This window comes from Phymastichus coffea, unplaced genomic scaffold (assembly GCF_024137745.1).
Source record: "Phymastichus coffea isolate CEN01 unplaced genomic scaffold, Cenicafe_Pcof_1.1 PCOF00163, whole genome shotgun sequence".
Lineage (NCBI taxonomy): Eukaryota > Metazoa > Arthropoda > Insecta > Hymenoptera > Eulophidae > Phymastichus > Phymastichus coffea.
This window is the reverse complement of record NW_026706974.1, coordinates 346,100-358,920: the sequence shown is the minus strand read 5'-3', so window position 1 is coordinate 358,920 and position 12,821 is coordinate 346,100. Positions and strand designations below refer to the sequence as shown.

Below are 12,821 nucleotides of genomic sequence, written 5' to 3'. Positions count from 1 at the left end.
CTGAAAGATTACCCGATAAATAAAAGCTCGTAGGAACTGAAAATGAATACAACGGTCTTTACTGGAAGCAAAAAAAAAAAACCGAGAAAAGAGGCGCAAGCATCGAAGTCAAACGATAAGCGGGTAGACACGTGCGGCACACACATACAGAGCGACCGGAAGTAACGTTGCTGTACGCCGTGGCATCGATTGGTGGTATTGTAGCCATGAGAGTAGGTATATACGTACCGCAAGGAATGAAATACACACGTATACGATACCCAGCGCGCAGATCATTAATAACGCGGGCCTTTAGCCACTTTGGCTGTTTTTTATCCTGGCAATGCCACGCACATACATGTACTCACACGCCTCTGGCTTGCACAAATCAACGTTACCCCCGCACAGCTCGCCTACAAATCCGGACACTTTGAGGCTTAAAATCGATTTACGGACTGCGATATATAAATGATTTGGAACCTCCCGGAGACCTGATTCATGGTGTTCACGTTTCTCCTACTTTACCTTTCTCCAGAGACTCCTTCTTTACACACTTTTTTTCCTCGTTGGATCCTTCCTCTTCTTCTTCGTCCGCTTCTGCGTTGTCAGTGACTTTTCACTATTTCAACATTGTCACGCTAATGTATTGACTATATGTACTGTACGATATGTAGGCCATTTGATTGACGTGCAAAATGCTTTTGATGTTTGTATTATAACATTTATTGATTTGTTTACCTCTCTCAAATGCTTCTCATGTTTATTTATAAGCTATATACGAGCAATTGTACACACACACAAGGGGATTTGAGGTTCATTCGGGATGGAATGACGGGAGTTTCTTTTACAAGAGCACGCAAATGTATTGTTACAATTGAAAAAAATTTACATGTGAATAGAGATTTCGTCGCTTTTCTGCAAACAATTTGAAGCCATCAAAATTAAGGAATAATAATAAATTCATTTCTGTCGTGCATGGGAACGGATGAAATGCAGTATTTCGTGAAATTCGAATGACATTTGCCATCAAACACGGTTCACGGACGCTGCTTTATAAATCCACGCGAAGCAAACTTCATTATCACTTTTGCCATACCTACATGGATTTCGCATCGGGAGTATGCATATATATTCTACGGTTTTGTTAAACTTTGTGCTCACTGCACAAAAGAAAGCCAGATATATCGAAAATCAATTTTCAATCTTAAAAGAATTCCGCGCGAGGATTGAAGGCACAACCAATTTCCCATTTCCGATCGATAAATACGTCGCGTAACCTCGCTGTCGCAATCGATATCCAAATGAAACTCCTCTAGTCTACCGTCTACTGCCTATCGGCTATCGCCTATCACCTATCGCGTATCACCTCCCCCCTCTTCTGCATTTTTTTTACGAATGCAAGTGAGACGAAGAAAATAAGAAGAACTCGCGTCGAGCGGCAGAAAAGACCTTGTGCATATTTCAGGCGGTAGCTCATCATTTGACGCGCGAGAACTCGTCTAATAATAATCTTTTGCTCTCAAGGTCATCAATCTCCCACGCGATGATTTCCTTTTCTGTTCGTCAATACGGCCTTATCCCTGTATTCGCAATAAAGCCTAACCGCACATAAGTGTCACATGCAAAGGCTGCTCCTCCGTCTTTTGGCCATCGTAAACTATACCTATGGGTTCTCGTAAAGTACACATTTATGCGGCGCGCGTCTTTGGTCACCTGTGAACCATAAACGCGCGCGTTCGTTGACGAGGAAAGATAACAGCACACAGGCCGAGGACAAGGCGGATCGCATGCATATAGATCGAACCCAAGGAGAGCACACGCGCGCGCGTGTGTGTGTGTGTGTCGGAATTTTTTGTTCTCTCCTCCGATCATCGTAAAAAGAGGAACTCCACGTCATCGTTTCTTTTCGGTTACTTCAGCTGATTCGATGCATACTAGATGTCCTCTAAGTCGTAAACTTCGCTGGCTGCACTGGTTATGAATATTGATTATATTTGACGCGACTCTTTTTCGATGTAATAATAGAGATGGGACGAAGATCTTTGGGATTTCATTGATTCTTCTTGGTCCATGCTTGACTGCCGAGGCTATCCCTGTAAAATCGTAAAAACACCGGGGGTGAGAAGTGTACGCTAAAACCTAACCCTTACTTCTCTATAGCAAAGGATGAGAGGAAGAGGATATGTATGTATTTGGCAAGAGGGTTTCAATGTCGCGAAGAATTCGTTTGAATTTATTGGAGGATCTACTTTGAACCCCTTGAAATTTGCTAGTTTTATTCAATTTTTAGGGTTGAAGCCCTGGCAGTAAAGAGTTTCGAGATAACTAATAGAGTCTTATCTCCGCGAACTTTATATTTCAAGAATGATATAAGGACGGGTTATATGCTCGTATATTTGATTTTGATCAAATACAAATTTACCGAACTTTAGAGATCCTTTTCTATGTGTTTCCATGTATTTTCATTAGAAGTGAAAAATTTCCATTTAATAATCCGCGCGATTATAAAAGTCAATCCAACTGCGAAAGCCCCGCGCGAACTCGAAGGTGAGAAAAGATCCAACTTGGAAACTCGCTCAAACAATGACAAACGAGTGGAGAAATTTCAGCTCGTTAAAAAGCAAACTTGAAAGAGGCGAAGGGTCTCGAGAAGTAAAAGAATGAAAAGGAAGCTCCGCCCTTGCCTCGTACCTTTTTTCGGCAAATTGCGTTTGTCTGGACCGCAAGCTAAGAAGGAAAGTTCGATATTGCCTCTGGAGTTCGGCAGCGCTGCCTTTATTCATTTCGCTAGTGATAATCCTGGATGGCCGATTCCTCGAGGACGCTAGAGTAATAGGCGAGGAGTCCATCCTCGACGATTCCCATGCGCCAGTGCTGCCGTTGACTAACCGAACTGACGACGACGTTGCCTCGGGCGCTCTTAATTTGCCGGCTGACGCGACGTCGACGCTCGCTTCGTCGCCTTGAAAAGTCATCAGGATGTTACGCCTCCGACGTTGCACCGTTGCTGCTTCCTCTGACACTGCAAATTATCAAGGCAGACGGTTAAATTATATGTAATTAAGCTTTATTGGCATGCAAGTGTTTCCTCGTGCCAGTACTTTCTGCTTTATTAAAATGTGGATTACATTTTTTTTCTTGGTACATTTTTATGAGCACTTGAAAATATGAATTCCTGCTTCCTGTAGTTTCTAACATGAATCGATAGCTCGACAGCGCTAATATAAAAAACGCTTAAGTATACAATGTTGCGTTTAAGCCGCGTAAAAAGTAGAACCCAAGAGCTATTGGTCATAACAACGAGAATTTGTTACATTATCGAAAACAAACGGCACGTCTAGTAATAGTAGAATCTTAAACGTTCGGAGAGCCGACGAGTTCCTTGCGATAACAGCTATTGTGATAAGAAGTGCCCAAATGAGTGTTCGAGCTTAAGCGTATCCCCGTAGTAAAAGAAAAAGGAAAATGCAGTTGTTTTCAAGGTTGGCCGTCTAGCGATCAGCGTTGTTACGCTGTGACTTAAAAAAATGTAAAGTGTAAGTCAAGAGGAAGATTCACAAACATAGTAAATAAAACACAATACGAAGAAATTTGAATTTCGACAAGCTTCGTTATTAGAAAATAAGGGTTAAGGTATATAAAGGACTGGATGAATGCCGTAAGTTGCAATTGCAATTGATCGCATGAGATGCTGCTCTATCAGCGTATACGGTTAAGCCTCTCAATGTTCTGAGCTCGACCTGAAGTCTATAGTCCCCGCGGGCTACTGGTAGGCTGGTAGGCTGCCGAGCGACGAGCAAGCGAGGGCGCAAGGAGTAGGAGTGTAGGGACATCGAGGGGCCGAAAAATTCGAACGGTACGCGACAAAACGGATAACGAATAGCTCTTTGTTAGGCACCAACCAGAAAGTCACTTTCATAGCTTAATATTTTTCTCTCGCCCACGAGTACCTTTGTCTTCTTATTCGTATACTTCGTGTACCGCTTAAGTTTAATTGTAAAATAATAGCTTTTTTCATCACCGCGGTTTGTTCACGCCAATTATTTAGTATAGTTTAATAATAAAGTTCGTTGTTACTTTGTATTTTCGTTTTTTTTTTCATTAAAATAATCATTTTAAATACGATAATAATTTTAACTTAATCTTACCCCTTCTCAACAACTAACGTTCAACTACTCTATTTAAATCTTTAACGTTGACTTATTGTCGGCGTGTAACTATGCTTAATTTAAAAAAAACAACCAAAACAAATGCTTTCTCATTTATAGCAAAAATCTTATACACGAGCCAAAATATACTGCATCAAAGATATAAGCTACATTCAAAGCAAATAGGTTCATAAAACAAAACTCGGTCAGAAGGGATCTGTACCTGTATACACATAGAGCTTATACCTTTCTCGTCCGCATGGGACTCGATCAATGCTATCGTGCTACCCCAATCATCCAAGCTCGCCGTCGTCATCGCAGCAGCAGGAGCAGCAGCAGTCGTCGTCTCCTTGAATAAATCATCGCTGCTTGACGGTGCATGGCCGGCTCTGTTCCGATCCCCTGTATCGGCATATTTCGTTGATCGATCTTCCATTCGATTTATCGAAGGAGCGGCAGTCTCATTTGCATACGTTCTCGGCTGTGCTGCTGTTGCATTCTTATCCTCGTTGCTTATCGTCACCTCGATAAACTCCTTAGACGATACTAATTCGCTGGAATCCAGAATCTCGGTCGAGTTTTCCAACTTTGATAAGCATAACTCACTGCTACTGCTGTCGTTGGAAAAATTTGCGACTTGTGCTATTTCCGAAGAAGTAACGTTTGCCTCGTCGAACCATTCAGTGCTACTCTTTGTCAGTGAGTCCTCTTGAGAGATTGTTGAATTTTCGCTTTCGATATTACTCGTCAAATCTTTCCAATTCGTTGAGTTTTCATTTTCATTACTGAAGAAATGCTCCATACTGAGAGTCAACTCCACGCTGCTGTTGGATGAACCGTCGTCTGGGCTTTTTGTTGAATTAAACTCGCTACTTGTGGTATTATTATTATTGGGTTTGTCATCGAACGTCCCTGTAAAATCTTTATTCGACTCTTCGCTTCCAATCCCATTACTGTTGAGATTCTCGTTCTCAGACGCAAAGAAATCATCCACTAACTCGTGGCGTTCACTCGTAGTATTATTATTTTGGCTTTCGTCAAGTACTTCGTTGAGATGCGGCATTACTCCAATTCCGCTTCCAGAAAGATCTTCGCTCTCATTAGCGAAAAAAGCGTCGACGAATTTTTTATCCGCAGATGAATCCTCCCCACTTAATGTCTCCGTTGAATTGCTATTTACAAAATCACTTACAGAAAAACTTTCGTTCTCGTTTGCAAAGAAATCGTCGACGAATTTGTCACCTACGAGGTCGTTCTCTTCACTTAATGCTTTCGTCCAATTCTTACTTAAAAATTCACTTACTGAAAATCTTTCCTCCTCGTTCGCGAAGAAATGATCGACGATATCATCGTGTTCACTCACAGTATCATTAAGAGCCTCACTATTCTCATTCGTAAGAAAGTTTTCTACCATTTCATCGTGTTCATCAGTGGTACTATTTCCATCGATCTCTATCGAGTCATTTTTCGGCACATCGACAATTTCATCTTCCAACTTAAAAAACTTCTTGGCAGTCGGATCGACGTCTTGGTCAAGTGGCGGCTGCTTGTGTTGCTGAAATTTCTCCTTACTGTCCGCGTGTATTGCCTCATTTCTGTACGATTCGTCTTCATTGTCGCGGGCGAAAGTTTCGTTGGAGTTGTTTCCGCTTGCCTCGTTATCGGCGATAGTGAAAGTCTGATTGAAATTCCCCGGGAGAATCGACGACAACGAATCGTCATAAGACGTCGTTGAGTCTTTTTCTTTCTTCAAGAAGAACTTTCCACTCGACTCAACATTATTGTACATGAGGCTGCTGGTGCTCGCATTAATCCAAGTGCTTCTCTTCTGCGCTGTTGAGCTCAGTGTTACATTATTCGCTTGTTGATCTTCAGCTGCCACCATCGTCGGAACCGCAGTCGTTGTTGCTTTGTCCTGCCTGAGAACAGTGAATGGACAGTCGTTAGATACTACTCGACTTGTTTTTTTCTTATTTCCGTCGAGGAACACACACAAAAAGATTCGATGAATGGCAATTCCTAGATACACGACTATAAAGTGCTCTCTTGTGTTTCCGAGTGAAAATTACGTGACTTCAAATATCAATTTACATTTTTATCCGTGAATAAATTATCTGCGTAAAATTTGAACTGTAAGATCATTTGATACGGATCAACCCACGCTATATCAATTTATTTCGAAATAGTATAATTATGTTTCATTGCATATTGCAAAACCAAAACTTATATGAAAACTTATATACTTATGTGCAGTTATCTCGATTTTCAAAAAAGAATGTACAAGATATATGAAACTTATGAAAACAATTTGTTGAATTAATTAGTGGATTAATGTAACAAAATAAGACCTCGACCCGTGGGCTATTCAAGTTGAATCTATAGCTATATAAATCAGGTACCAAATTATTTTACAATGGCAAATGGGGTAATGTTGATCAAGAAATATAATTTCCTTGCGGTATTGGGGGAAGGAGAATTCATACAATATTTCAAGTGCTGTAAAGTCATCAATCAAAAGTAACTCTCGATAAAAGTTGAGCGATTGAATCTGTGCGTGGGCGCGTTATTATTACAATGGGAAAATCAGCAGCAGAGGCGATATCCATAAAGTATCGCGAAAAGATAAAATTCGAAAATGAGGGAAGGTCGGGTTCGGGTTATAAAATACAATAATAAATTCGAAAAAGTAGCAGGAGAAAGATAGAGAGGGAAAAAGAGAGGGAGAAAGAGAGAGAAAGGGCGGCGAGAAAAGGGAAGATATAGCGTGTTGGAGAGAGGAAACGTCCGAAAGAATCAAATCGAACCAATCAAAAGTCCATTACTGAGATATAATCGCCAATTTAGTTGGAGCAATAAACGGCCCCCTTCATTCCCAAAGAAAAAATGACGAAGACGAGGAACCCCCTCTTTTTCTCGCGTACCGAACGAGCCAGTAGAATGGAATTCGCGCAGGCGAGCAAGACGAGTCTCTCTCTCTCTCTCTCGACTTGTCGAGCGAGCGATTGATGATATCGAAGAGTACGATATAATGAAGAGCCGAAAGAGAGCTAGCTGCTGCATTGTTTAGTAGTTGTTCTACAAGAATGATGAAAATTTCATAGGTCTTCGATATAAAAGAGAATGACAGAGGAGATGGGATTTAACTAGAGAGGTGGCATACGACGGCAACAATGACTACGGCTATATATACGTGTATAACATCTCCCTTGGAAGCAATACGAACAATATACGAGCAGAGAAAAGGAAATTATGAAAACAAGATAGACTACCGGATAGAGAGTATGAAAATAAGTTCCCAGTAGGCAAACTCTTTGTCTTTCTCTCACTCTCTCTCTTTTTGTTTATCGGATTTCCTGGCAATATATACTCTATATGCTTCGAAAATTCATCAGTTAGGGTTTTTGCGCTGATTTTATTGTTCGCGAGTTTTTTTTCTCTTTCCTTTCATCGATCCGTTTGATTGTATTGTGTATTGATTCATTATCACAATTTTGAAACACATGATATTACTAACAACGTCTTAAAAGGTCGGTTTTCAATTATTTCTCGTGGCAGTTAAATTTTGAAACTAATAACGAAAGCTAAAAAAATCATTCACACAAGTAAAAGTTGGTAATATTTGCAAGTATAAGTGAAGCAAGTTTTGTGACGTTATGTAAGGTTATAACGAGGTTGATAAGTACGAAGTACAAAATCGTCTCGATCAATTATACTTTCGAGATTATATCCCGCAACTTTTGTCGAGTGAGGTACCGAGCTGTCTCGCTGCCAGCAAAGTTTTCCCAATTTTGCGACATTACACAGTAATTGCAGTCGCGTCGGCGCGTAAAGGTACATGGTTGTAACAAAGAAGCGAAAGCAGAAAGGGAGGCCCAAGACAGAATGAGAGAGGGAGAGAGAGAGAGAGAGAGTTGAGAAAATCAAGAGAGCTACGCACATACGACGAAGAGGACTAGAAGCAGCAAAGAGGCTCGAGTCATCTACTCGTCGACGACGTCGGGGTGAGAGAGGATGGAAGTTCTCTCTCGTCTCTTTGATGAATCAGCTGCTGAATCATTAAAGAAACGTCTCTCTCTTTCGCTACGCTGTCATCTCCTGAGGCGCGCTGCTGCCGTCGACTTTTCATATAGCCACCGCTTTTCCGATTCTAGCTCCCCTCATTTCCTACGCAATCATTCTGAATTGCGCGTTTATACGTCGATACATACATGAATCTTTCAAGAAGCTAAGAGAGCGGAAAAGTAGCAACGTATTTTTCAAGTGCATTAGGGAAATATTTGCGAGAGCACGATTCGTCATTGTAAATAGCTCGCGCAGTTGAGGCACTTGCTGAATTTTACTACTGCTATGCGTGCTCAGCTTATTTTAGCGGCATGTAGTCATGGAAAAGGAGGAGGCGCAGACGTTGGAAAGAAGGCAAATATTTGAACGTCAAGAAATTATGTGACCGGCTGATCGATGAAATCTACTTCTGCGAAATTTATGAATGATATATGACCTGTCGTGAAAAAGCTACTTTGTCGACATCTCTTTTCTATGCGACGTCAAGCCTGTTTGCTTACACTTTGCGCAAACATTCCAGTTGAACTTTTCCAACGTAAATAATCGTTTTTTTATTTTTTTTTCATCAGGAAAACCATCAGCGAAATCATTGTTACATTTGAAGATAACCTGATTTTTTTTTGACGATTCGATGAAATAACTAATTATTGTTTTTCTTTTGTTTAGTCGAAACAGCGTCAAATGAAAATACTTGATAGAAAAGATTTTTCATCGAAGAGAAAAAAAGAAGAGTGAAAAAGAAGTCTAGGATAAAAGAAGCTCCAAGAGAGTGAGGCTGGAACTCCTTGAAAAGACGGCGGCGGCAATGCGGGCATCGAGGGAATTCGAGCCTCCCTGGCGGGCTTTTTGCTATCCTGCCCCCGACCTTTTCTAAAAAAAAAAGGGCTTTTATGAAGAATTTTCATTCAGTATGAATTTAATATGGGAAACGTAGAATATGAAATGATTTTTCTGTGAAAAGTTCGCTCAGTTCTAATACTAAAGTAAACCAGGAGGATGAAAGCTTGATTTTTTCAGTAGATTTCGTAAACCGATAAATTGTTTCAATCAAATGGTTATTGTATAAAAAAGATGTTTGACCGCCACTGTTACTGAAGGAAATTAAAATAGTCGAGTTTCAACGTTAATTATGAATCTTGTAAATAATAGTATTTTTCCTAATTGTGTTATCATTATTAATAAGAATTATTCTATAGCACAGTTACAATGCTAAATAAAAAATAATTTAAATGACAAAAAGAACATCTACGAAGAAAGTAATTTTATAATCCACGTGTATAAAAAAGCTGTTGAGCACATCAATCATACAGTAAAAATAGGCAAATTTATTGACAGGTAGAAACGGGACTGAGTCCAAATCGGCTCACTGTATTTAATAATAAAATCCAATTTATTACAATCTTATCTATTCTTACCGATTCTGTTCCGAGTATCGTTCATTCAAAAGTATGTAAAGCTTGCTGTTACACAATTGTTCAACACGATCCTCAAGTAGTAAGTACAAACCAAGCCAGTTGGAGTCAGTCGAGGAGGCGGAGGGCAGAGGCGTCGCTGATGCATTCTCGTTCACGTCGTTGTCGCTTGAGGACCGTTCCTGCTCGGTCACGTACTTTTCAAGCAGCACCTCGTCCAGACTCTTGCAGCTTTTTTAGCTGCTGTTTTTTTATCGTCGCTATTGAAAAACCAATCGATTTTTTTGATTTTTACTCCTTTGTAATTGCTCCTTCTCTATGCTACTTGGGAATTCAGTTACTGTTTTCTTTATAATAAAGGTTGAGTAATATAATATACCGAATAAATTAATTAGTATTTTTTGCGGATCATTTGGTACAGAACTTTTTTCTTTAGTCGAGTTGGATTCACTAATTTTACATCGGATAAATTTTCTTTGAAGTCTATGAAATCTTGGGTTACTAGATTCAAAGAGAACGATTTTAAATCGAACAAAAATTTAATCAAACGTTTCAAATGGAACTGAGTAAGAGCTTGCCAGGGGTTTTCAGAAAATACTATTACTCTCGATCTGCTCAACAAAATTTTCGTTTGAGTTGGGATAACTGAATGAAGTGTTTCATCGAAATTCAATTAAGTTCAAGTTGAAGTCTACTAAAAGAGCGAAAAGCGCGTCACTCCGTAGTTCGTAAAGTAAACTTCGGAAAAATAATGATTAAATAAAGTAAACGTCGCACTGCCTATACATCTAGATACAAATATTGAGAGCCTTACCTGCAGAATTTCGAGGCAACACCAGCAGCAGCAGCAACGACGTAAGGACAGGTACTGAGATGCGCGACATGACTGACGCCGTTGACGGAAGATTAGATTCTGTACGTCGGTAAACTGCAGCAGGTTTCGACCGCCTCATACGTGTGTGGGTGTCTGATAGCGCGCGTCGTTTGCAAAATCTTCCCCGTCCGATTCACCTATGTGAAGTGAATTTCGACACTTGAAGGCGTGACACGCGCCTGATGGCATTGCCCACCTCCAGCTCACGTGCCGATTCACATACACCTATATGCCTACATACGTGCACCCGACGGATTTTTTTTTCTGTCGAGCTGTAAGTCGTATGAAAGCGAAAAAATTGGTCCTCCTCGCGCAAGCTTCTCCGCAGGATTTTATGAGTTATTCAATATTTTCAAGATCGTTTTGCTCATTGCCCTTTCGAGCGTTGTTGTATATGCTGATCGAGCACGATTCGTATAAAGGTTGTACCTGCCCTAAAATATGTTTTGACCTTTACTACTTTTGGAGCTTCTATCAGCAAATTACGTCGATGGCTGTTATGACTTGATCACTCTCACTGTTGGAGGCAACTTTTATGCTGACACGTGTTATAAACGTGTTATCGTGTACTACCGTCAAATGATTCATAACATTTTCTTGCTGTAAATAATTCAATTAAATTCGATTGCTTTTCAAAATGTTTAAATACAGAAGATGAATAACATTGTTGAATAATCAAAAAACAAATAAATTGAACGATAAAATCAAAGTTACCAATAAATTTAGTAGAATAAAAACATGCAACAGGCCACTCATTTAAAAGCAATGTTAGCTTATACATTATTCTCGAGAAATGTCTATTCGATATAATTTCTTGAATTTTATTCATATAAATCAATGCATCAGAATTGAGTATACTAACGTAAAACATAATTTCCATTTTTTCCCCGATGCCATCGAGTTTCTCGTCTCTAATTAAGACATTGGTCTTAATTCATGCATTGTCGCTGACGTAAAGAGCCACTAATTAATCCTAAAAAAATGCAGAATAAGGTTATTTTGAAAAAACACAAATTAATGAAAATTTTGAGAAAGAGAGAGAGAGAGAGAGAGAGAGGAGAGAGAGAGAGAGAGAGAGAGAGAGAGAGAGAGAGAGAGAGAGAGAGGAGAGAGAGAGAGAGAGGAGAGAGAGAGAGAGAGAGAGAGAGAGAGAGAGAGAGCGAGAGAGAGCGAGAGAGAGCGAGAGAGAGAGAGAGCGAGAGAGAGCGAGAGAGAGCGAGAGAGAGCGAGAGAGAGCGAGAGAGAGCGAGAGAGAGAGAGAGAGGCGAAAAGTTCGACAGAATAAACTATTCGCAAATTGACGAATCAGTTCTTTTTTGCAAGCTCGTGCATGCACACGCAACCGGATGAAGATTTTTTTTCGATATGCGTCCGTGTGAATGAGTTGGTGCTGGCGTGCGAGTGTGTGTTGGTAAAAAAACCGCAGAGTCGTGATGCGGCTCGGATGTCACGGTGTCACGTACATAAAAATTGGCCGACTATCGTTGCCTGAGGAATGTGTGTACAAGTGCTGCTTTTGTATGAAAAATGTCCGAGCCGCATACGCATACACACGCATACACACGCATTCACGCGCATACACGCGCATACACACGCGTGCGTGCGCGCGCTCGGCGACGTGCAATGAGTGGTGAAATTTCGTCGACGACTGTGACATTCGTTTTCTTTTTTAGCCTAAAAATTTGGCAGACTTTCAAAACTTGCCAAAAAAAAGCACAAAAAAAATGTTGGAAGTGATGAGTAACACCGACGATTCCGATCGTACTTGCGAGCTTTTCGAAAGACCATTCGATCCGTAAATACACTTGATGATCAAATACCTTTGCAAAACAAGTTACTAACGTATTAAAGTGCCATCCTCGAAAACGCAGTCATCAAGTTAAATGATTTTGCGCAGAGTGCACAAAGTTAAAATTTAATGTGTATGCATATATCCGGCAAACTGTACGGGTCAATATGCAGGAGAGCTTGAAACCCGTTCAAATAATGAATAAGTGTAGCGTGCAGTGCAGTCCTAAAATGAGTGTACATACATATAAAAAAGTCAAAACGCACCATCATCATGCTGCGAAATGTAAATAACATATTGGCCTTGCTAAATGGAGGTCGTCCAGTCTGCCGAAGCTGTTGCAGAAGCGATCCATCGGGGATAATGCGCAATGAGAGCGTAGTACGATATTCGTTAACGAACAATGCCGACATTACTTACGCACTACTTAGCTCTTTCACACAGAGTAGTAGCAGCGCAATAGCATCATCGATTATCAACGCTACGATGTTGTCATGACGACGCAAAACACGTATGATGAGGAAAGTAACAGCACACGCGAGTTACCGCTACTAAAC

At 40.4% G+C, this 12,821-nt stretch overlaps 1 protein-coding gene across 2 annotated transcripts; it reads right to left on the bottom strand.

Annotated features, from left to right (window-relative positions):
• Window positions 1–720: 720 nt before the first annotated feature.
• Window positions 721–12,807, bottom strand: LOC131672958 (probable serine/threonine-protein kinase clkA). 2 transcript variants are annotated; one of them, XM_058950543.1, is made up of 7 exons: window positions 12,531–12,807; window positions 11,338–11,448; window positions 10,416–11,075; window positions 9,605–9,861; window positions 4,374–6,046; window positions 2,671–3,001; window positions 721–2,072 (listed from the first exon to the last, which is right to left on the bottom strand). In XM_058950543.1, exons 5-7 carry the CDS (start codon window positions 6,010–6,012, stop codon window positions 2,030–2,032), a joined length of 2,013 nt encoding a protein of 670 aa, XP_058806526.1. In that variant the 5' UTR covers window positions 6,013–6,046; window positions 9,605–9,861; window positions 10,416–11,075; window positions 11,338–11,448; window positions 12,531–12,807; the 3' UTR covers window positions 721–2,029. The 2 variants fall into 2 exon arrangements, with proteins under 2 accessions (XP_058806526.1, XP_058806527.1); XM_058950544.1 differs by having other exon boundaries at window positions 9,696–9,861.
• Between the last annotated feature and the right edge of the window lie 14 nt (window positions 12,808–12,821).